The sequence below is a fragment of the Chiloscyllium plagiosum genome, chromosome 31 (genome assembly GCF_004010195.1).
Source record: "Chiloscyllium plagiosum isolate BGI_BamShark_2017 chromosome 31, ASM401019v2, whole genome shotgun sequence".
NCBI lineage: Eukaryota > Metazoa > Chordata > Chondrichthyes > Orectolobiformes > Hemiscylliidae > Chiloscyllium > Chiloscyllium plagiosum.
In genome coordinates this window covers 15,727,839-15,753,576 of record NC_057740.1, presented here as the reverse complement: position 1 = coordinate 15,753,576, position 25,738 = coordinate 15,727,839, and the positions used below count along the sequence as shown (strand labels likewise).

At 39.8% G+C, this 25,738-nt stretch overlaps 1 protein-coding gene across 3 annotated transcripts in view; it reads left to right on the top strand.

Moving 5' to 3' along the window:
* Nucleotides 1-15,786, top strand: part of LOC122565091 (la-related protein 6-like) — a 58,487-nt gene extending 42,701 nt beyond the window's left edge. Inside the window, exon 7 of one of the 3 annotated variants that reach the window (XM_043720727.1) lies at nt 15,518-15,786. In XM_043720727.1, coding sequence (XP_043576662.1) covers nt 15,518-15,622 — 105 coding nt within the window. In that variant the 3' untranslated portion in view covers nt 15,623-15,786. The remainder of the gene's footprint in view (nt 1-15,517) is intronic. The other 2 variants (XM_043720728.1, XM_043720729.1) reach the window with 2 other exon arrangements.
* The last annotated feature ends 9,952 nt before the right edge of the window (nt 15,787-25,738 follow it).

The following is a 25,738-nucleotide window of genomic DNA, read 5'->3' as shown; positions in this document are numbered from 1 at the left end:
GGTACAATTACGACATTTAAGAGGCATTTGGATGGGCATATGAATAGGAAGGGTTTGGAGGGATATGGGCCAGGTGCTGGCAGGTGGGACTAGATTGGGTTGGGATATCTGGTCGGCATGGACGTGTTGGACCGAAGGGTCTGTTTCCACGCTGTACATCTCTATGACTCTATTGCAGTCCCAGATTTTAATCTTAGATTTCCAGAGTTTTTTAAAGCATGGAGAGAGACCTTTTTTTGGCCTATTATATCAATGTTGGTCATCAAACACCTATCTATTCTCCCACTTTCCAATGCTTAGTATGTAACCTGGGATGGCATTTCATGTGCTCTTCTAAATTGTTCTTGCATGTTTTGAGTGTTCCCCTCTACTACCCCTTTTAGACAGTAAGTTTCAGGTGCCCACCACCCTCTGTGTGAAAAGATTGTTTTCTCAAATCCTCTCTTAACCTCCTGAAGCTTGAAGTTATGCTCCAGTTATTGGCCCCTCTACTAACTGACACAGGTTCTTCCTATCTATACTTTGTAAACCTCAAACAATTGTCCCCATCAGAGCCTATGTTCTTAGAAACACAACTCTTGCCAATCTTCATTGTAGATTTACTTCAGCAAAGGTAACAATCTGCTGAATCTCCTCTGCATCCATTTCTAGTGCAATCACATTCTTCTTATAGTGTGACAACTGAAGTTCTATAAGCTCCATCATTACTAGCATTCCTGCTAAGCTGGTTGTTTCTGTATAGATCTGAGGTTGATGTGCATCTGGAACCAGATGTGAATGGTGCTAGCGTGCAATTGATGTGCGCAGACTGGTGCAGCAGCTGTATGCAGCTTAGAAAGAAACCTTATCATGATCTCTCTCTTGTATTGAATGACTTGGTGAATGATGGTAACTATCCCATACCTTCTTAACTACATTATTTGTCTGTCCTGTTGCCTTCAAGGATCTATGGATGTGTACAAAATATGATCCTTTGCTCTTTCTAGGGTCTTACCATTGAATGTATACTCACTTGTCTTCACTCTCCGAAATTGCATCAGCTCATAATCACCAGGATTAAGTTTCACTTGCCACTGTTCAGCCCATTTAACTAACCCTTCCATATTGTCTGGTTTCTACTGGTTTCCCTTATCTGCTTCACAAATTATGTCCTCAGAAATGATAAATTTATCAAACAGGATTTCACTTTTGTAGAACTATTTTGTATTGTTCATCTAGCACTATTCTTGGTGTGTTTTAAGTTTTCTTTAATAATAAACACCAGCACTTACCCAACCACTGACGTTAGGCTATCTGGCCTGTAGTTCCTGATCTTTCTCTCTCCCTTCTTTCTTGAATACCAGTGTTACACTTGCTAACTCCCAATCTGCTGAGATCATTCTAGAATCTAGAGAATTTTGGAAAATTATGGCAGATCCTCTATCTCTGCAGTTACCACTTTTAGAACCTTATGATCTGTTGCCCTACATTCAAGCGATTTCTTTATATTTTGGATGAGTTTCTTCAATTTTGCTGTTAATTACATTTATGTCCTCGCTCTGTCACCTAGTTTGCCATCTAATTCCAGTATGTAACTCATTTCTTCCAAAGTAAAGACCTGTTTTGTGTACAATACAACATTGGTGTTCAAGTTGAAGCTTAAGATGTCTGCAGGGTATATGGCTCATGGCAAAGGCCATGATTATGGCAGACTAGGACAAGGATTTGTACATGATTGCATTTCAATCCAAACATCCCGTATGTATATTAAAAAATAGCATGCATTGCCATGTACATTTTATAGTTACCCACTTTAACGATGACCTGCAATTATTCTTCTGATGCCTTGGCAATTCATTATTTCGCTAATAGTTTGAGTATGATTGCACACAGTTCTTAAATCTTGCTGGTCTCATAATGGTACTTATGCATGTTTTTCTTGTTGATTGCTTATCTACATGTTGTTTCACCAGAGCGTCTCTTCTGCATTATTTGTTGCTGCTGTCTTAGTTTTATTTCTGTTGTGTTGCTATGGACCTCTGGGTCTGATGGTTGATGTATGTTCTGTGACAGTGTAATGTTCATTTCTTCCTAATCAGCCACCTGCAACTGAAGAAATTTTTTTGTAGTTGAGCGTGCAGTTTTGATTGTATAACTGGTTTTTCATTTCCTGTGTACAATTGCATTGTCAACTGCTCCACAGCGATTTCAAGTTACCAATTGGGCTGGATTTAGTTGAGATTGTTTAATGTTTGAACCCTAACTGACTCTCCAATACTCCAATTCTGGCAATGGTTTACATGTCAGCTATGACTACTTCTGGCTTCAGTAGCTTTTTACTCTTGAAAGAGAAATATGTGAACAGCATGACAAAGACCTTTGTACTGGATTACTTTTCATCTCTTCAGCAGTTGTTTTCCACTCAAGGCTTGCCTTGTATACATTCCTGATTAAGAGCTTATGCCCGAAATGTCGACTCTTCGGTTCCTCAGATGCTGCCTGACCTGACCTGTTGTGCTTTTCCAGCACCACGATTTTTAAATCTGATCTGCGGTCCTCACTTTCTCCTTGCATACATTCATGTTGGATTTGTTGGATTCTTGATGATCACTTTGGTGATTGTCACTGCATACCTCAGCCTTTTGATTAGTCAGGGATGAGTGTGGAGATATGTGGTGCTGAGTTATTTTCTTGAATCTTTCATGAAGTGATTGAATTCTTCCCTCATGAACTAAGAATCATTGACACTCGTGACAGTATCAGGAGTACCACAATTGAAGTATGCTTTTAGGCTTGCATCAGTGTCAGTGGTAGTTATTGAATTCACCTGGTCTGCCTCCCAGTAGTTAGAATAGTAGTTTACTGTGATAAGATGATCAGTTCCTGTAAGTGTGACAATATCTACTCCCAAGCTTCATCCATTTTCATTCTGGATTTTGTGTCAGCAGCTCTCGAGCTTGCTACTCAAGCACCACACTGGCTGACTGGGTCCTTGATTTTATTGCTAGAGTTTGGCCAATACAGCACATCTCTTGATTTAGTCATTCTTGACCAATTCCTTTAATGGTTTGTTTCCATTTGCTCGAGCAACACTTCTCATAATTCCTTTGGATAATTAGATTAGATTAGATTACCTACAGTGTGGAAACAGGCCCTTCAGCCCAACCAGTCCACACCGATTCTCTGAAGAGTAACCCACACAGACCCACTTCCCCTCTAACTAATGACCTAACACTATGGGCAATTTAGCATGGCCAATTTACCTAATCTGCACATCTTTGGACTTAGTTCCTTTGTACAAAATTGTTAGCTTGGGCTGTAAATTCATCTTTATATGTCCAATATACTTTATATAGCAACAGAGGAAGAAGGAAGCTTGCTTAAGATTAAGGAGATAAGGATCAGACAGGGTTTTAAAGGGTTACAAGGTAGCCAGGAAAGAACTGAAGAATGGATTTAGGAGAGCTAGAAGGGGGCATGAAAACGTTTTAGTGGGTAGGATTAAGGAAAACCTTAAGGTGCTTTGCACTTATGTGAGGAACAAGAGAATGGCCAGTGAGGGTAGGGCCGATCAGGGATAGTGGAGAGAACTTGCGCCTGTATTTGGAGGAAGTAGGGGATGTCCTTAATGAATATTTTACTTCTGTATTCACTACTGATGTTTCTGAGCACAGTGTGAAACAGACTGATGCGCTAGAACAGGTTGTTAGGAAGGAGGATGCACTGAAAATTTTTAAAACAGAAGGATAGTTAATTCACCTGGGCCAGATGGGATATACCCTAGGGTACTACGGGAAGAGATTGCTGCATCTTTTGGTGGTGATCTTTCTGTCCTCACTGTCTGTCCACTGGAGTAATGCTAGATGATTGGAGGATGGCAAATGTGTTTCCCTTGTTGAAGAAAGGGAATAGGGATAACCCTGAGAATTACAGACCAGTCAGTCTCATGTCAGTGCTGGGCAAAGTATTTAAGAGGATTCTGAGATACAGGATTTATGATTATCTGGAAAAAACCATGGTTTTGATGAGAGATAGTCAGCATAGCTTTTTGAGTTCTCTTGAGGATGTAACAAAATGCCTTGATGAAGGTAGAGCAGTGGATGTGGATTTTCGCAAGGCATATGATAAGGTTCCCCATGGTAGGCTCATTAGTAAGGAGGCATAGGATACAGGGAAATCTGGCTGTCTGGATACAGAATTGGCTGGCCCATAGAGGGTAGATCAAAAGTATTCAGCCTGGAGCTTGGTGACCAGTGGTGTTCCATAGGGATCAGTCCTGGGACCTATGCTCTGAGTTTTATAAATGACTTGGATGAGTAAGTGGAAGGGTGGTTTAATAAGTTTGCTGATGACACGAGGGTTAGTGGAGTTGTAGATAGTGTAGAGGGCTGATGTAGGTTGCCACGGGACATTGACAGGATGCAGAATTGGGCTGAGAAATGGCAGATGGAGTTAGACATGAAAAAGTGTGAAGTCATTCACTTTGGAAGGTTGAATTTGAATGCAGAATACAGGGTTAAATACAGGATTCTCAGCAGTGTGGAGGAACAAAGGGATCTTGGGGGTTGATAAGGTTGTTGAGAAAGTGAATGGTGTGTCTGCTTTCATTAGCAGGAGGATTGAGTTAAAGAGCCACAAGATTATGCTGCAGCTCCAAAGATCCCTGGTTAGACTACACTTGGAATATTGTGTTCTGTTCTGGTCACCTCCATAGGAAAGATGTAGAAGCTTTAGAGATGGTGCAAAGGAGATTTACCAGGATGCTGCCTGGACTAGAGGGCATGTCTTAGGTTAAGGGAGCTAGGGCTTTTCTCATTGAAGTGAAGAAGAATGAGAGGTGATTTGATAGAGGTGTACAAGATGTTGAGGGGCATAGAGTGGATGGCCAGAGACTTTCTCATGGTGGAAATGTCTATCACGAGGGGGAATAATTTTAAGGTGATTGAAGGAAGGTTTTGGGGCGATGTCAGAGGTAGGTTCTTTACACAGAGTGGTGGGTGCATGGAATGCACTGCCAGCAGTTGTAGTAGACTAACATCCATTAGGGACATTTAAGTGACTCTTGGATAGGCACATGCATGATGGTACAATGAAGGATATGTAGATTAGTCTGATCTTCGAATAGGATGAAAGGCCAGCACAACATCGAGGGCCAAAGAGCCTGCACTGTGTTGGACTGTTCAATGTTCAATGTTCTATGTTTGTGTATTTGCTCTCAGGTCAGTGTTTTATCGTTTTCACTTGCAATAGTTGGAGATTTACATCTTAGATGGCATGCTTAATTTGAGCATTCACTGTCTGTGCTGGGTTGATGACTTCCACAGCTTGGCAAACTGCTACTCCACATTGAACCTGAAAGATGTCACGTTCTGTTGTAGCATCCTCCACTTTTTTCATTTGGAGAGGTACTCTCGACAGCATGTCTGCAATATCCATCTGCTTCTCTTAACTTTAATGTTATAGCTTGATGATATCTCTGTACTCAACAACATTCTTTGCAGAGGCTTTGAAGCAGTTAGTAGCAGTTTGCAGAAAATGCTTTGAAGTGGCTTTTAGTTGGACTTCACTGTCCAAGCAGATATTTGTGAAAATGTTTACAAGCAAGGACAATGGCTAGCTCTCGCTCAATCTAAGCATAATGTCCTGTTAATGCTAGCATCTAGCTGTGAATAGATTAACCTTGCTGCATTAAAGTTGCTCCAAGTCCTGACAAATTGGAATTACCCTGTGGGGCGAATTCATCATTTTATGTTGTAGTCTTTCAGCACTGGCATTGCTGACACATGCAGCTTGATTTTAGTAAATGTTGCTTTTTGTTTTATACCCTGATATCATTTGCACATCTTGGTTATGAGCCAGCATAATACATTAGATTAGATTAGATTAAATTCCCTACAGTGTGGAAACAGGCCCTTCGGCCCAACCAGTCCACACTGACCCTCCGAAGAGTAACCCACCCAGGCCCATTTCCCTCTGACTGATGCACCTAACACTATGGGCAATTTAGCATGGCCAATTCACCTGACCTGCACATCTTTGGATTGTGGGAGGAAAACTGAGCACCCAGAGGAAACCCACGCAGATACTGGGAGAATGTGCAAACTCCACACAGACAGTCGCCTGAGGCTGGAATCGAACCTGGGACCCTGGTGGTGTGAGGCAGCAGTGCTAATCACTGAGCCACTGTGCTGCCCCATATTCATGATGACAAATGGGCCAATACTTTTTCAAATAGTTGACAAATCCAGCAAATCTGTGCAGTACTTTTAAATCTAATGTTCGTTGCTACAGCTCTCATCTCAAAATCTAGGTAACAATCTTTCTAGGTGAAGCACATAGCCTATGTTCTTGACTTCAGGGAACAAATTTCTTTTTCTTCTTGTTCGACTTCAGGTTCACTTCTGTCAATCAGTCGCACCAGATTTTGATCTAGGTGAGCAATAAATTCTTCTTTTGTGTTTCCAATCCCTAAATTAGCAGATCATTCATTGGAGCTTCCACTTGGGAAGATCACTAACTGTCTTATGTTGATATTCTTCTAGAACAGTGAAAATGCCAAACAGCATACGCAGTTATCTGTATTTCCTACAGGGTGGTTCAGAATGTAGTTAGAAAGTTGCTACTTGCATCTAGTTTCACTTGCCAGTAACCATTTTTCACACCTAGGATGGTGAAGATTATTACCTTTGCGAGTTGTGACATAATTCCTTCTGTGTTTACGTGGGATAGTGTTATCTCTTTAGGGCTTTATTTAGATCCTATGGGTCATTGCATAATTCTCAATCACCAGGATGTTCCACTGCTGCCATATTGCTAATCCAGTGTGCAGAAGCTTTCACTTTTTTTCCAACTCTTTTATATCTTGTCTTTAAGGCAGGCCTCCAAGGCAACTGGAACTTTCCTTTACAAATGCTAAACTGATTTTACATTCTCATCCCCTTCTACATAATATTCTCATGGAAAACATCCCAACCCTGGGAACACATCTTTGTTCTGATGTTACTTGATGCAGCAGTGTCTTTCAGACATTTTATACTGGCCTGCTGTTCTTCTTCTGCAATCCTCATTCCCGCGTACTCAAACCACGTCTCACCTGTTGACCTGACTGAACCAACTTGTTGGATAGAATATAGCGGATTCATCAGAATCTTCAGCCACTAGCTCTACAGTGGCCACGTCTACCTGTTTGTTGCTCGTATTCTTTATCATATGCCTGTGCACAAAGTTATATAGCTTTTTGCAGTAAGAACCTGGTTTCACCTCACTCAACATGGCTTCTTTTCTTCTGCATTGGGTTTGCCTTTTGTGACTTTATTACCATGTATGCCTGGAGTATCCGTCAGCATAATGCAATACCTGGTCTGTTTTGCTGTGAACAAGTTTGCAGATAACTCAAGTGAGTGGTATAGCAAAGTCTGCAGAGGGATATGAATAGATTGAGTGGGCAAGGGTCTCTCGAGGGGTGAAGTGTAAAAATAGGGAGGTTATGCTGCAGCTCTTTAGGGTGCTCATGAGGCCACACCTGGAATATTGTGTACAGTTTTATTCTCCTTGCACAAGAAAGGATGTATTGGCACTGGAGGGTGTGCAGACAAGGTTCTCTAAATTGATTCCAGAGTTGGGGGTGTTGGCTTATGCCAAGAGATTGAGTAGACTGAGACTATACTCATTGGAATTTAGGAGAATGAGAGGGGATCCTATTGAAATATACAAAATGCGAAGGGAATAGATAAGATAGAAGCAGAAAAATTGTTTCCACTGGTGAGTGAAGCTAAACGTAGGGGTCATAGTTTTGAGGAGAAACGTCTTCACCCAAAGGGTTGTGAATCTGTGGAATTCCCTGCCCAGTGAAGTATTTGAGGTTATTACTCTTTGTTTTTAAGGCAAAATCTAAGGGGGTAGATGGCTTACTCCTCCTATTTCTTATGTTCTTGTGCTCTAGCTGTTGATTTAAAATCTCAATGCTTCTATACTGGCTAATTGCTCTGCTGAGTGTAAGTTTGTCTTCATGCAGTAGGCATGCTTTCGCTGTTGGATCCCTTATTCTTAATGCAAGCCTGTCTCTAATTACCTCATCCTTTTAATTGTATAAATTTATAGGTTACTGCAAGCTGAGTTAATGATGTTACATAATGATCACTGGACTCTCTTTCACTTTGTTCTGTAGTATTGCATATGTACCGTTCATGCATAATGCTTATGTGGTTGAAAGCATGCCTTCAAAGCTTTTAACATTTTTGACTTTTTTTTTCTATGTTTCGAAGCAGCCACTGTCTGACTATCTTAGGAGTGTAGCAATTTGTATTGTTCTTATTTGTTCAGTAAATCTGTAGCCATTGCATAATTCTGCCATTTGTGGTGATGATGCTCCTTTAGCAAGGTTATGGTTTCCTTGTTTTTTTTCGAGAGGTCATAAAAGACAAAGACTCTGAAAAGTCTGAAGTGTTTTAGGGCCAATTTGATTTATAGCTAACAGATACCACGTCAGGCAAAAGGCTTTCAAGTTTAAAAAAACACTTGTACAATGAAAGGGGAGTGGCCAGTTCTCCTAGCTCAGCTCTTCTCTGGTTTGGTTTAGTCTGGCTATTCACTGAAACCAGTCAGGCTGTTGTGAAGCTGCTGAATCCACAGAATCGTGTACATGCTGAACCTTTCTAACGTCTCTCCTGTAAGACCCTGTGTTTGATTTTACATTTTGTGCCAAGGGGTGTTTATGGGAATTGTTACAAGTATTTCGAACAGCATCATTAACTGTTCATTTGGGTTTTTGGATAGATTAAGTTATTTGTTCTCCTTTGTGTTTCATTCAGTAATCTTGTAAATAAATTATTTCGTTTAAAACAAAGTGGTTTAGCCAACGGTATCTTTCCTGGAATATCTGTGATACACCTACTTAAAACAACTAGCATAGTTAGGGTCTGGGCCACTTTCTTGAAATATTTTGAGGGTCTGACCTGGTCCATAACAGATTTGGGGCTCTCTGTGGGATTTGTTCTACAGTTCCAAATTGGGATTAGAGTTGCTGGACTTGAAGGCAGCAAATGGTAGGTGTTAGTATCTTTTGTTCTGGGTGTTGAATTCAGTTGGTTTAAATAGTGCAGAATAGAAATTCCAAGGAGTGAACCCATCATATTTTGGTTACCTAAAATGTTAAAGATAGTATCTCGTTTGAGTAAAAAACATAATTATGCAAACATGGGTGGTAGATCAGAAGGTTAGATAGAAGAGAATATAAAGACAAAACAAAAAAAATGAAAAGAGTAATAAGAAGGAAAGAAAAGGAAAAGAGGAGAAAAATCTCGCTAGAAACAGAAACACATAGTCAGAGTTTGTATAAGTTCATTTCAAGTTACCAAAGTGCATTTCAAATTGATAGAAAGTTTGGAAAATTAATGGAAAATAGAGATGGCAGATAAACTGAGCAAGTTTTTTTAAATTTGTTCATGGGATGTGGACATTGCTGGCTAAGCCAGCATTTATTCCCTGTCCCTAATTTTCCTTTGATCCGAGTGGCTTGTTAGGACCATTGAGGGCAGTTAGGAGCCAACTACATTATAATGGATCTAGAGTTGCATGTAAAGACAACATTTCCTTCGAAAAAAGGCATTATCAAACAAGATGGATTCTTATAGCAATCATTACATAGTTGCTACCAGGCCAGATTTTAATTTCAGTCTTTTACTGCATTCAAATTTTGTCATCTGTCATGTGATTTGAGTTGAGAGAGTGGTGCTGGAAAAGCACAGCAGGTCAGGCAGCATCTAAGGAGTAGGAGAATCAGTGTTTCAGGCATAAACCCTTTATCAATGCAGTAGGAGTCAATTCTCCTGCTCTTTGGATGCTGCCTGACCTGCTGTGCTTTTCCAGCAGCGCACTCTCAACTCCGATCTCCAGCATCTGCAGTCCTTGCTTTCTCCATGGTGTGATTTGAACCCATGTTCCCAGAGCACGATCTTGGGGTTCTGGATTACTAGCCCAGTGATATTGCCACTATACCACTGCCTCACCATTGATGATGCAAAACAGTTAGGACCGAGGTATGAAGAGAAAATGAGGCTGCAAAGGGATATTGATAGGTTAATTGTCTATTTTGGCAGGGAAAATAAATTTAAATGGTGAGAGATTGCAGAGCTCTGCGATACAGAGGGACTTTGTTGTCCTCATGCTTGATTTGTAAAAAGCTAGCATGCAGATACAGCAAGTAATACAAAACAAATAGCCTTCACTGCAACAGGGAGTTGATTACAAGTAGGGAGGTTATGGTTTATTTATACAGTGAGTCCACATCTGAGTTGAAAAATGTGGTGCTGGAAAAACACAACAGGCCAGGCAGCATCCGAGGAGCAGGAGAATCAACGTTTCGGGCATGAGCCCTTCTTCAGGAAGGGCTTATGCCCGAAATGTCGATTCTCCTGCTCCTTGGATGCTGCCTAGCCTGCTGTGTTTTTCTAGCACCCATTTTTCAACTCTGGTACTCCAGCATCTGCAGTCCTCACTTTCTCCTAGTCCACATCTGGAGTACTATGCATAGTATTCGTCCCTTATTAGTGAAGAAGATGTAAATGCATTAGAAACAGTTCAAAGAAGGTTCACTAGACTAATGGTTGGAAAGGTATGTTGTCTAATGAGAAAAGATTGGACAATCTAGGCTTGTTTGTACTGGAGTTTGGAAGAATAAGCAGTGACTTAATTGAAATATGGAAAATTGAGTGTTCTTGACTGGTTAGATGCAGAGAAGATGTTTTCTATTATGGGAGCACCATAGCTAAGGATCACTATTTATAAATTAAGTATCACTCCTTTCAGATGGAGATACGAAGACATTTCTGCTCTAGAGGGTTGAGTAGCTTTGGAACTCCCCTTCGAAAAGTGATGGAAGCAGAGTCTTTGAATATCTTTAAGACAGAGGTAAATTCCTGAGAACAAGTACAATGTTATTGTATGTTGGCAGGAATATAAAATAATCAGACAGCCATAATTTTATTGAATTGTGGGACCGGGTTAATGTGTTGAATGGCCTTTTCCTGCTCCAAATTTGCATCTTTGTATGATTTCTCCTGTCTCTGCTTCTAAGGTATCAAAATTTATTCTAGCTCCTTTTTTTCCCACATGCATGTCAAAGCTCTCGCAATGTTTTTAAACTCCTGACTGGTTCATTTTCATTCTACGTTTTCTCTTTTTATCAACTTTTTTACTGGCCCTTTTTCTGGTTTCTGGAGCACTTTCATTCCCCTGACTTATTATTATCTATTTTCGCACATTAAAAACCACTTCTTCTAAACTAATAGAATTTTAACATTCTTAGGCCACAGATGTATCTTTTTTGCTGTGTTTGTTTTTCAGTGGAATGTAATTCTTTAAATGCTTCACAATGTTTATTCACAACTATTCATTTTAATCTGCTTAGCTAATCAATAGTCAGCTCCCCCTAAAACCTATATAATTATCTTTAATATTCTTGGGTTTTTTTGCATGATCAAAGTGTGTTATTTTCAAACCTAATGTGGAACTGAATTGTTATGATTACTGTTTCCTAGTGGATCTTTTACTGTTCTTTATCAATGAATCCACCTGATTCCACAGTACCAGTCCTAAAATAGCTGTTTGTACAAAAAATCGCTCCAGGAAGCGGTCACCAAACTATTCTGACTAATAATTCAAACCACCTTTTGCTAATTTTATTGAGTCTGTTTGAAGATTAGGAGGTCCTCTATAATTATTACATTGCCTTTGTGATAGGTTCTAATAATTCATTGTTCAATGCTCTGTTCAATGGTTCAATTTTCATAAGAGAGAACCAAAGATTACATTTTAGTGTTTTCTAGCCTTGCAATTTATAATTTCCACCCATATTGATTTAACTTGAATTTCTGAGCTAAACCTCTTTCTTACTGATATCCTTTTGATCAAACTTTACCCCCCCTTTCACTGTGCCTGTCCCTGAAATGTGTACTCTAGAATATGTATTTACCAACCTTGATCATCTTACGCACTCTTCCCCCATCTCCCCCATTTATTTCTCAGCCCCCTTTTCCCCCTACCCAGTCCTGAAACGTCCGAAACGTCAACCTCTCCACCTGACGCTGCCTGGCTTGCTATGTTCTTCCAGCCTCCTGCTTGCCTATCTTGGAAACACGTGTCCAGGTAACATTTCCCTTCCCTGATGTATTGCAGTGGCAGAGGCCCAGCTCATCAACTAAGCCAAAGTTCCTCAAGCTGCTGACAGTTGCAGTGGAATGATAAGAAGAGACTAACATTTAATGTTCTGAAGATTGTTTTGTGATGAAAGAGCTTAGGAGTTCATGTACATAGACCTTTGAAGCTGGCAAGACCTATTGATAGCGGAAGTGCTAGAGTGCAACCAGAAACAAGTGCTAATTTGAGAATTCCATGCTTTTGGGAATTTAGTGTAGAGGAAGAAATAGCTGTTTGTTTTTTAGTTCTTTTAAGCCTCCACGAGATATTGAAGCCATTAATTAGGCGAGCAAGTAGGTGATTGACTGGTGAGCTTTAGATTTTATCCCGTCAAATGACGGGAGTAGTTTAAACTGGGGAAATACAGACACAGCTCACTGATTTATAGATCACGCTGGATCAGCATCCACATGCAATAGCTGTAATACATCACCAGGCCTACAATATTTATTCTGTTTTATTTAGCTAATTAGGTTTAAGTTTGGAAATATATAACAGATAACAGTTGAGTTATGGGATAACAACGAGTTGAACGAAATTCAGTACGAGGCACCCGTACATCTAAAGGGATGCAACAAGTGTGGAATTCAAGAATATAAACATGAAATAAAAATAAATTGAAACATAACTTACCTTGATGTTCTTGGAGAACGTATCGCCTTGTTGAGCTGGATGGGAACTGGGCTACCGCTTGTCCCGGGAGAGAAAGGTTCGATCTCTGTGAAAATCCCTCGTTCTGAAATCCTGTCGAACGCTGCATTTTGAGTCCAGCTTTTGAAGTCAAGCGAGAAAGCGACTTAATGTGTTAAAGACAGTAAATATAATGTTTGTCGATGGGTTTCCAGGGCGATAACGTTCCATACTATAACGAAATGTTCGGAAAACGAACAATTGGAGATTCTGAAGAGGAATTGGTGCATTCCAAGCAACAATTGAAAGTTCTTTCTCGTTGTGACATTCAACAGTTTTTATAAACTTCGTAGCGGCGGTATCCATGTATGGAAAATACGTTTGAAATGGTAATTGAAAAAGTGCAAATTTAGGAAATATATCATTATTTGTACAGTGATATTGAGATGCATCTTTAATAACACCTTCCTCTTGAGATCCATGATCTCAGTTAAAATATCCCAGTTTCATCGGCCAATTTTTTCATTTAGTTGCCCATCTTGTATATTACTGTAAGCGGTGACTTTTAGCGTTTATATATTGTGCGGATAGTATTTAGACCAAAGTATTTGAAAAATGTGGTGTTGGAAAAACACAGCAGGCCAGGCAGCATCCGAGGAGCAGGAGAATCGACGTTTCCACGGAGGTAACATTCCATACTCCTGCTCCTCGGATGCTGCCCGGCCTGCTGTGTTTTTCCAGCACCACATTTTTCAACTCTGGTACTCCAGCATCTGCAGTCCTCACTTTTTCCTTTAGACCAAAATACTCAAGTACATTATTAGCGGCTGCCAGGAGATTTGAATTCTCCACGTGGCCGAGTAAAATAATGGATTGGAAGTTGTGAAAATACTTAAAGAAAATTAGACTGTTGTTTGTCGGCTGCCAGGATCATGGGGCCTTGAATGATGGAACTGGATTGGGACTCTTGATTGTCAGTTTGAGGTAGGAGGAGAGAAGCTATTGGTTTGTATCTGCCTGGGATTCCTGGAAACACTATTAAATCCCAGTACCAAGAAGACCCTGTAGCTATTAGGTTACTCTCCTGGATATTTTCTAATGAACCTGTTTGGAACCTTCACACCTTTGGAACAGGTGGGACTTGGTCTCTTGTCTGAGAGGTAGGAGTATTACCACTGTGCTAACGGGCCCTTTGTAGGTTACATTCCTCTTTTTTTAAATAAAAATTCATCTATTTTTGTAATCAACTGGTTCAGAGATGTGATCACACACTCTGGGACAGGAATAAAAATCTCTAAACATGAGGTTATAGTCCAACAGGTTTATATGGAATAGGTGGGACTTGAACTGAGGGGTAGAAACACTACTACTGCCCCAAAGGACCCTATTTGGGTTACTCTCCTAGTTACCAATTTTAATAAATTTCATGTGTCTGGTAACCTGATCAAAATATTTCTTTGGCAGCTTTATTTATTGCTGCTGAGATGATGGGGGTCAGGCTCACTGGTGATCAAGACAGGTTTTCACCTTTGCATATTTCTGTCAGTAAATTCAATTTGATTTTAAAAAATTATCTCTCCCCAGTGTAATTTATATTAAATTTCATAAGCAAATTTAGGAATTTTATGTGAACCTCTATAATAGGAGTGTCAGCTGTGACTCAAATGATAGTAAATTCATCTCTATATGTCACAAGGTTTTGCATTCAAGTCCTCCTCCAGGACTTCAATAAACAAATCAAGACTGACACTCCAGTGCAGTTCTGAGGGAGAAATTTACTTTCAAAGATACTATTATTTTAAACGAGACATTACACTAAAGAATAGAATTTAGCCATTATCATATTGCTTTTGTAGTAGTTATTCAGCACAAATTTCTACATCGCAAAACAAATACACTTGGAAAAAGTATTCAGTTGGGTATGAAGCACTTTGAGACATCTGCTGATCATGAAAATTGCTTTATAAGTGCAAGTCTTTCTTTATCTATAATTATGGAAAAAACTGAAATACACTTCAAGTAATCACAGGAATTTGTTTCATCTTTTGGTGACTTTGAAGAGGTAACCAGCCCATCATTGTGGTGGTTAGCTCTTATAGAACTGTTTGCTAATAGGGTAGACAGCTGGGTCCCATCACAAGAACTTTGTGTGCCAAGTGCGAATTTAAGCATAATTTGTGTGTCTTGGTAGAGTGCTTCTAATTAGTCATTTTCAGAATTTCTCAGTTTGACAGCATCAATAGAATTGGCAAAGTTGATAGTGCTCAAGGAGGCTCAGAATTCTGTGGATTGCATGTTTCAGCAGATGGTAATCTCACAGCTTCAGAAAGCTTGGGGGAGAGACAGTAAATGGGGTGGGGGGGGGAGAGCGGGGTGGAGGGAAAGGTGGGCATACAGGAAGCCCTTAGGATTATAATACTTGCAAGCTAGTATTATCAGTGAAAGCGGTGAGAGCTTAGAGTTTTCAGTCAGAAACAATGAACGTGGAGAACTTGTTTCACAGAGAAGTATAATGGATAGAAAAGGAGTTAATGTTACTGGATATTTACTACTATTCACTAAATGGTGAGAAAAAGATTCAAGAGCAAAAGTGTAAGCACATTGCAGAGAACAAATAATGGTCTGCCATAAGGGAATCCAATTGCCTTCATTATTTTCAGCTAGTCAAAATGACTATCAGAATTATTCACTGTCTTTGTCCTTGAATATACAGGAAAACGTTTTTCCTATATTTCCAGTTCAATGGAAAATGAAGCTGTACTGGATCTGGCTCTGGAAAATGAAGTGGAGAAAGTGGAATATGTTACATTTGCTATGACCCCAGCTGATGGTAATACCAGAAACTTCAGATCCCGAAATGAAATTTGACCTAATGGACTATAAGTCTTGTTTTTCTTTTTGTTTAAATTGAGATCAGTCCCTGGCAGCTTTTTATGAATATGGTCAATGTGCATTTAACAAAATGCTTATTACACAAAATAAAAACAAAATTGTACTGTGTGAAAGTCATTCAGGCAATTCATTACAAACACCAGACACAAAGGCTTATCCCTTTGATCCTGGCAGCATCCTTACAGGCACTCAAACCTCAGTGAACAGTCACTCTTAATTCCACATTACAGTTATGTCAGCAAAGCTAAAAGCTTTAATCTGTTTCTCTTAGCAAATTTCTGCACTTTCACTAGAGCTACTTTCTTCCATTTAATGTATCTTCCCCAAGAGCCTGAAAACAATATGCTATTGTAATTCATTTTAGTTAACACAGGTTACCTAAATTCATATCTTCAGCAATATTGTAGGATGTCTTCTCCTGCCAACAACCCCTCCCAGCTCCCCTCTTCTCCCACCTTCCCCCCCCCCCCCCCCCCCTCCAACCACCACAACCACATACATGCTTGTGCTTCTGAAGGTTACTGGTTTAATGCCAGAGATGAAAGCTTTGTCTGAAGAGAAGAGACTGAGCAGTTTTGGCCTATACTCTAAAGTTTAGAAGATTGAGAGGAGACCTAATTGAGGTATATAAGCTGCTTGGGTGGATTGAAAAAGTAGGTGTAGAGCAGACATTTCCCTTTGTGGGGTAATTCAGGAATGAGGCAGTCACAGTTTTAGGCTAAGGGATTGCACATTTAAAACAGATGAGGAATTACTACTTTCAAAGTCTCGTGGACTTATGGAGTTCATTACACCACAGTACTCCAGGACACTGAATAAATTTGAGCAGATGAATCGATTTTTAAAAATTTTTAATAGGTTAAAGGTTTACAGGGAGCAGCAAAAAAGTGAAGTTGAGGCTGAGATGAGATCAGCCATAATCAAATAATATAATGGAACAGATTTGAGACTGAATTGCCTATTCCTGCTCCTAATTCTTATGTTCTCATAATTTCTTAGCACCTTGGGACTTCTTACTATCTTTGACTGCCTGTACACTTCTCATTACAGCATCTCTATCTCATGGACACCTTTCCCCATGAATGAAACTGTTTCTGGTCCCCACTTTCTGGTGTTCATAGAACTCAGAAAACATCTGAGCAATTATTGCCCTCATTGGCTAGTCATTTAGCTGAAATCAGTATTTTCTTTTGTTCATTTCTAGGATGTGGATATCACAGGCTAAGTAAGTATTTATTGCCAATCCCTAATTGCTCAGAAGACAGTTAAGAGTCAAGCACGTTGCTGTGGCTCTGGAGTTGCATGTAGACCAGCTGCTCTGATTGTATCCTCATATCTGCATTCCTACCTATCCATTCAACTCCTTACTTAACAGTTTTTGTTTTAAAATATTTGTAGATGTTTCAACCCACCTTCTCCAAAGACCCATGACCTCCTGAGAGAAAGATATTCACTTAGAGATGTATAGCATGGAAATGGACCTTTCAGTCCAACTCTTCCATGATGACCAGATATTATAAACCTAGTCCCATTTGCCAGCATTTGGTCCATATCCCTCTAAACCCTTCCTATTCACATACCCATCCAGATGCCTCTTAAATGTTGTAATTATACCAGCCTCCACCACTTCCTCTAGCAGCCCATTCTGCACACGCACCACCCTCTGCATGAATTAGTTGCCCCTTAGGTCCCTTTTAAATCTTTTCCCTCTCGCCCTAAACCTATGCCCTCTAGTTCTGGACTCCCCCACCCCAAGGAAAACACCTTGACCATTCACCCTATCCATGCCCCTCATGATTTTATAAACCTCTATAATGGCACCCCTCAACCTCCAATGCTCTAGGGAAGACAGCTCCAGTTTATTTGACCCTATGGGTCAAACTCTCCAACCTGGCAACATCCTTGTAAATCTTTTCGGTACCCTTTCATGTTTCATACCATCTGTCCTTGCGCAGGGAGGACAGAATTGAATGCAGTATTCAAAAGTGGCCTAACCAATGTCCTGTACAGCTACAACGTGACCTCCCAACTCCTATTCTCAATGCACTGACCAATCAAGGCAAGCATACCGAATGCCGCCTTCACTATCCTATCTACCTGAGGCTCACTTTCAGGGAACTTTGCATCTGCTCTCCAAGGTCTCTTTGTTCAGCAACACTCTCCAGTGCCTTACCATTAAGTGCATAAGCCCTGATATGTTTTTCCAAAATGTTTATCTAAATTTAAACTCCATTGGCCCATCTGATCAAGATCCCATTGTATTGTGAGGTAACCTTCCTTTGCTGTCCATGATGCCTCCAATTTTGGTGTCATCTGCAAACTTACTCACCATACCTCATATGTTCACATCAAAGTTATTTATATAAATAATGAAAAGCAGTGGAGTTCTAGATTATTACAATAAGAAACATTCTCTCTACTGTCAAAAGCCTTCAAGAGTTTATGTTTCAATTAAGTCATCCCAACTCATCCGAACAGCAGTTACAAGCCTAGGCAACCCACACTTACCTTTTTTTGATGTTTGAGATGGAGTTGAAATACTTTTTGTTGAGAGTATGAATTCTCCTGAGGATGGAGTACAGATTGGGTCCTTTGCAATTCTGAGAGAGTGTGGCCCTCAGCTGAGGCAGGGCTGACTGTAGAGAGGTTAGGTGCCGGTGGAGCAGAGGATCTTGAAGGAGAACTGTTGCTGGTGTTTTTGAATCTGTAGCCTGTACTGTTTGTCCTGTTCGGGTCCAAACTCTGCTGGTTTAAAGGTGGTCCGGAGTCCGTGTGGGATGAGTTGGTTACGGAGGCAGGCACTGAGGAAGCAAGTGTGGCTGTGGTAGCGAGTTTGTTTCAGAACATGGTTGAAGAGCTTCAGGCTCCTCGGATGCTGCCTGAACTGCTGTGCTCTTCCAGCACCACTAATCCAAAATCTGGTTTCCAGCATCTGCAGTCATTTGTTTTTACCTGTTTTAACCCACACTTACCTAGCATGAACCTGATAAACCTTCTATGAACCATCTCATACATTTTTAGATGCCTCCTTAAATGAAATGACCAGTGCTGTGTACAGTATTGGAAATGTAAACGCCTTACTTGATTTGTATTCTGGATCTGCATGTAAACATTTTAAATTCATGCTTAGGGACACCCAAATCCTACTGCAGCTCAGAGCTCTGTAATCTCTCGCCCTTTAAATAATATGTTTTGTTTCTTATTCTTCCAGCAAAATTAATAGTTTCAGTTTTCTGCATTACATTCCATTTGCCACATCTTTGCCCACTCATTTAACCTATCTAAATATTTTTGTAATCTCCTTCACAGTTTACTTTTCTGTTTATCTTTGTATTACCAACAAACTTTCCATGCGTACCCTTAATTCGTTTGCCTAATTTATTTGCATATTTACACACATCACATTTCTTGTCAAATAGTTTATTAAAGAGCATAATGTTTGGAGATAATAAATATTATAATTGTGTTAAGTGATCCACACTTTTTAAAGAGTACTGAGTGTAGGTAATAGTTGATGCCCATGGTACATGACTTGTTACATCTTGCTAATCTGAAAAAGATCCATTTGGACCTTTTCTGCTTGTGGTTAGCCATCCAATCTTCTATCTATGCCAATATGCTACCTTCTATGTCATGAGGTTTTACTTGCCTCAAACTTTATCAAATCTAGGGTAGTATATTAATTTGTTCCCCTTTATGCACCTCATATTACCTTGTCAAAACCTCCAATAGATTGGTCAAAGGTGGTTTGTCTTTCACAAATTCATATTGACTCTACCTAACTTATTGTGAACTTATTCAAGTGCCCTGCAATAACTTATTTCTCAATAGCTTTAGTATTTTCCCTAACATTTACAACTGCTGTCTCATTTTGGTGTTGTAATGTCCATTTGAGAACATGTACCTTTCTTTTTAGCTCCATTGTATTAGTATTAGATACAGCAAAATAATTTGATCTTAAACTATTGCTTTCCTTTATTTGATCATCAGCTTCAAGTGCTAATGTTATTGGTTTGGACTTAGGGTCTACCTAAATGTTTAATTTAGTTAGCTAGCCTCAATTCATTTACATTTGCTTTTAACTCTAAGTCAAATGTTCTAAAGTTCCTCCAACCTCATCAGCCCAAACGTTTGACTCTTTGGACACTTTTTTGGTTACAGCAGGGATACGGAGATTCTTTGTTCTAGCCATTTGATTTATTTTGTACATTTTTAAATTTCAGCAGTTATCGGACCTGCCTCACATAGGACTAGTTACTCCAGCAATGTTATTTCATAGTATGAAGTTAACACCATTACTGGAAAATTAAAGCCCATCTGAGTTATATTGTACATCTGCCAACATACTAAAATAATGAGTCGACATGGCTGATGGCGTCATTGTGCACCCATGCTACACTGGCATCAGAGTTGAGCACCCATTGTTGCTTCCTTTCCCTAACCACTCTCCTTGCCATTCCCCTCACTTCCTTTCTCTGTTCTCCTTTCTGTTTTGTTCAGCTCTTGTTCAGAAGTTGGAATTTTACCTCCAGAAAGTTACATTTACATAATCAAATTAGAACACATTGCATTTCTGGTCAAGTACTTTATTAAAGAGCATAATGTTTGGAGATCATGATAAATCTGTACTTAAACATTATAATTGCATTAATTGATCCATACTTTTTAAAGAATAAAGAGTGTAAATAAATCATTTTTCCCTATGCCTTTAGTGGTACATATTTTCAGAATGAACTGTTATGGTGATCTCCTACAAGTTGTTTTTGCAGAGTTGCTGGTGGAATGTAGTGATATCACAGACACTGCAACTGCATCCATGATAAATGCAGTCCCTGCAGTTTGTTGGCAGTAAACTTCATGTGATGGAGCAACTAAACAACCTCCATTAATGTCTTGGTAATAAATAGCCTTAAATTGTGTTTCTTCTATAGAAGGTTTTCTCTCCCTTATTTCTATCAGTGACTGCGATGACTGTTATGTCTAATCTTGTTTCATAAGCTAAGCAAACAAAAAAAACTATGGAGACTTCCCTGTTTATAGAATCTTTTAAATCCCTATGCTTCAATTTTTTGTAATCGTAATTGCATTCAGAGCTGTTGTTTTATGTAGTCACAAAATGCATACCACAACTGTTTTGGCTTTTACTTTTTAACAACCTACCTTCTGAAGTTCTGTCCTATGACAAAAATAACATGATGACTACCTAGGATCATGTTTATCCTCTGTGCTTTTTTTCACTACTTTTGCCTTTTTACTTCTGCTATTCTGTAAAATAATCTAAGGGCTTCTCTGTCAAGTTCAAATTTCCATTCTAATTTGTCTTACAGCAGTTTATTTTCTGTTTCCCTTTGAAATTCAAGGCTTTACTGTTCTTTTCCTCTTTTTTTGAAAGTCCGACATTTTCCTTGCCTTTGGAATTCTAATTTAAATTTTCTTTTATTTTACTTGGTCATTCTGACTCCAAAATGTTTAGTTTGCATCAAAATTCTAGCTAACTCAACCTGTATGCTATCTGGATTATATTTATTTTCCTTTGTCCAAATGTTGAGCTGTTCAACAATGCTTGTCATTTTCACACCTGAAGGAAGATCATATTTGACACAACGTTACTCTGTTTGTCTCTCCATTCGTGTTGCTAGACCTGCTGACTTTTTTTAGCACTTAATGTTTATTTCAGATTTCCAGTCTCTGCAATATTACTATGATATTGTTCTAAACCAATCCCATCTGTTTGCACATCGTCTGTATCCCTCTATTCCCTGCCTGTTCACACATCTGTTTAAATGCCTCTTAAATGTTGCTATCGTACCTGGCAGAGCATTCAAGTCACCTTCCATCCTCTGGAAATAAAATTTGCCTTACACATCCCCCTTAAACTTTACCCCCCTCACCTTAAACCTATGTCCTAGTATTTCATATCTTCACCCTGGGGTTAAAAACTCGCACTATCCACCCAATCCATGCTGCTCATAATTTTATATTTCTCAGGTAGACCCACAGCCTCTGACACTTGAGTGAAAATAATCAAAATTTGTCAACCTCTCCTTTATAGCCAATACACTCCAATCAAGCAACATCCTGGTAAATCTCTTTTGCACACTCTACAAAGCCTCCACATCCTTCCTACACCTTATGCAGCTGCAACACCACTTGCCAACTTTTATACTCAATGCTCTGACCGATGAAGGCAAACATATCATTCTTCATCTTTATGACCTTATCCACTTGTGTTACTACTTTTAGGGATCTACGAACTTGCATGCCAAAATCCCTCTGTATATTAATGCTCCTAAGAGCCCAGCCATTTGCTGAATGCTTTCTGCTTGCATTTGACCTCCCAAAATGCATCACGTCATACTTGTTCAGATTAAACTCCCATTTCTTTACCTTATTTTCTAACTACTCTTTATCCTGCTGTATCTTCTGCCAAACTTTTTCATTATCCACAACTCCAGTTTTTGTGTCATCTGCAAGCTTACTGATCAGACCCACCTACATTTTCATCCAAATCATTTATATATTATAAATACCAGAGATCCCAACATTAATCCTTATGGGACAACACTGGTCACAGATCTCCAGTCAGAAAAACATCCATTTGCAACTAGCCTCTATCATTTAAGACCAAGCCAATTTTATATCCAACTTAGCAACTCAACATGGATCCCATGTGACTTAATCTTCCAGACCACCCTACCACAAGGGACCTTCTCAAATGCTTAAGTAAAGCCCGTGTAGACAACATCCATTGTCCTATCCTCAGCAATCACCTTTGTCACTTCCTTAAAAAATTCAAATTTGTGAGTCAAGACCTCCTGAACACAGCTATGCTGGTGTTCTCTAATAAGACAATTCTTTTCCAAATGTGAGTAAATCCTGTCCCTAAGAATCTTCTCCAATAATTTCCTACCATTGATTTAAGGCTCACTGAATTGTTATTTCCTGGATTATTCCTGTCACCCACCTTAAAGGAACAAAGTTGACTCTTCTCCAGTATTCTGGGACCTTGCCTGTGGACACAGAGCTCTGTTGAGGCCCTAGCAATCTTCTCCCTTGACTCCTTCAGTATCCTAGTATCAATTCCCATCAAGTCCTGGGGATTTGCTACCTTAATATTTTTCAAGATATCCAATATCTTTTCCTCCTCTTCCTCAATATCAGTATGCCCCAAAAATCAACTTAGCCCTCCCTAATCTTACCATTGTGCATGTCCTTCTCTTTAGTCAACACCAATGTAAAGTACTCATTAAGGACCTCACCCACTTCAGCTAGTTCGATACATAAATTCCCCTCTTTGTCCATGAGTGAACCTTCTTTTTCCCTAGCTATCCCCTTGCTCCTCCTATGTAGAAAATGCCTTGAAATTCTCTTTAATCCTACTTGTCAAGGACATTTCGTGGCCTCTTTTAGCCCTCTTAATTTCTTGTTTAAATTCTTTCCAGCTTCCTTTTATATTCCTTAAGGGCCTTGGCTGTTTTCAGTTTCCTAAACCCTATAGGTGCTTCCTTTTTTGTTTTGACTAAACTTGCAATATCTCTTGTCTTCGAGGGTTCCAGAATCTTGCCATCCTTATGTTTCATCCGCACAGAAATGTTATGGTTTTGTACCTATCCACCTTCAAACTAACATTAATATATTCCCCTTCCCCTTTGTCAGGTGAAGTGAAAAGCAGCAGTGCTCTGAAAGTTTGAGATTTCAAATAAACCTGTTGGACTATAATCTGGTGTAGTGTGACTTTTGACCTTTGCCAACGGGTATGTTTATGGGATGTGACTATATCGGAACAGTTGCTGCTTAGTGGTTAAATACTTTGTTATTCTAAATTTTCCAATAGAGTTAAATTTATATCTTTATTTTTTCTCATTAACTAGGGGTAAGAATAAAGTGTATTTTGCTTAAAGCCGAGAGGAGTGATCAATCAAATTACATCTGGAACGCAGCACCTTATACTTGCCCTTTTAAAAAAGATGAAGGTTAGGTTTTAGGCTATATAAAAGCTTTTTTTGTGATTTGCTATCACTTTTGAGTATGGAAACCTGGAAATTATATTTTTCAGGATTTCTGTTTGCCTCTTTTAAGTTGTTCACCCTCTATGACACATGTTTTATCTTTTGTCTTTCCACTCTGTCTCTCCTCCCTCCTTTACCTTATGATTTATTTTCTCCAACTTTATAAAATGCCTAGATTTTCTGGAGCTATCGGTCTTATGGACTTTTACACACCCACCTGGTCCTAGATGAGCTGGAGTCTGAGCTTCAAACATTGCGACACATCAAGTAGGAGGAGAGTCACCTGGATGCTGTGTTTCAGGAGACAGTCACACCCTTTAGACTAACTGACTTGAATTCAGCCAGTTGTCAGGACAGGAGGGTGTGATTGTGAGTGAGGCAGGTAGAGAAATCCTGGAGATAGTTGCAGGAGCTTCAGCCCCTGCCCTTGTCCAACAGGTTCCAGAGTTTTGCTCCCTGTGTGGATGGGAATGGGAACTGCAGGGAGGATGAGCTGACTGACCACAGCACTGTGGTGCAGAAGAGAAATGTGGCTGTAATTGGAGATAGACATTGTTCTATGACCCTAACTATACTGTGACCAGGATCGGGAATCCCGAAGGTTGTGTTGCTTGTCTGGTGCTCAGGTTCGGGATATCTCAGCTAGACTGCAGAGGAACTCTGGGAGAGTTAACATCTACTGGTCCTGGTACACGTAGGTAGCATAGATAAAACTAGGGCATGGGTTCTGCTAAGGGAGTATGAACAGCTAGGAGCTAAATTTAAGAAATAGTTCCAAAAAGGTGGTAATCTCTGAATTATTGCCTGACCCATGAGCTCATTGGCACAAGGTCAATAAGATAAAGCAGATGAATGTGTGGCCCAAAGATTGGTGTGGGAGAAATGGGCTTGAATTAGTCATAGTGGTGTACAACTTATCCATGCCAACCAGATATTCCAACCCAATCTAGCCCCATTTGCCAGCACTTGGCCCATATTTCTCTAAATCCTTCCTATTCATATACCCATCCAGATGCCTTTGAAATGTTGTAATTGTACTAGCCTTCACTCCTTTGACAGCTCATTCCTATACAATCACCACATTCTGCATGAAAACGTTGTCCCTTAGGTCCTTTTAAATCTTTCCCCTCTCACTGTAAACCTATGCCCTCTAATTCTGGACTCCCCCACCCCAGGGAAAACATCGTGACTATTTAAATAAAAGCAAATTACTGCGGATGCTGGGATCTTGAACCGAAAGAGAAAATGCTGGAAAATCTCAGCAGGTGTGGAAGCATCTGTAAGGAGAGAAAAGAGCTGACGTTTTGAGTCTAACTGACTCTTTGTCAACGCTCTCGAAACGTCAGCTCTTTTCTCTCCTTACAGATGCTGCCACACCTGCTGAGATCTACCTTGACTATTTACCCTATCCATACCCCTCATGGTTTTATAAGCCTCTGTAAGACCGCCCCTCAGTCTCCAATGCTCCAGGGAAATCAGTCCCAGCCTATTCAGCCCCTCCCTGTAGCTCAAACCCTCCAACCCTGGCAACATCCTTGTAAATCTTTTCTGAACCTTTTCAAGATTCACAACCTCATTCTGACAGGAGGATGAACAGAATTGCATGCAATATTCCAAAAGTGGCCTAACCAATATCCTGTACAGCTGCAACATGACTTCCCAACTCATTAACTCAATGCTCTGACCAATAAAGGAAAGCATACCAAATGCCACCTTCACTATCCTATCTACCTATGACTCCACTTTCAAGGAATCTTGAGCCTGCACTCCAAGGTCTCTTTGTTCAGCAACACTCCCCAAGACCTTACCATTAAGTGTATAAGTCCTACACTGATTTGCTTTTCCAAAATGCAGCACCTCACATTTATCTAAATTAAACTCCATCTGCCTCTTCTCAGCCCATTGGCCCATCTGACCAAGATCCCATTGTACTCTGAGGTAACCTCCTTTGTTGTCCACTGCACCTCCAATTTTGGTGTCATCTGCAAACTTACTAACTATACCTCCTTTGTTCACATCCAAATCATTTAGTA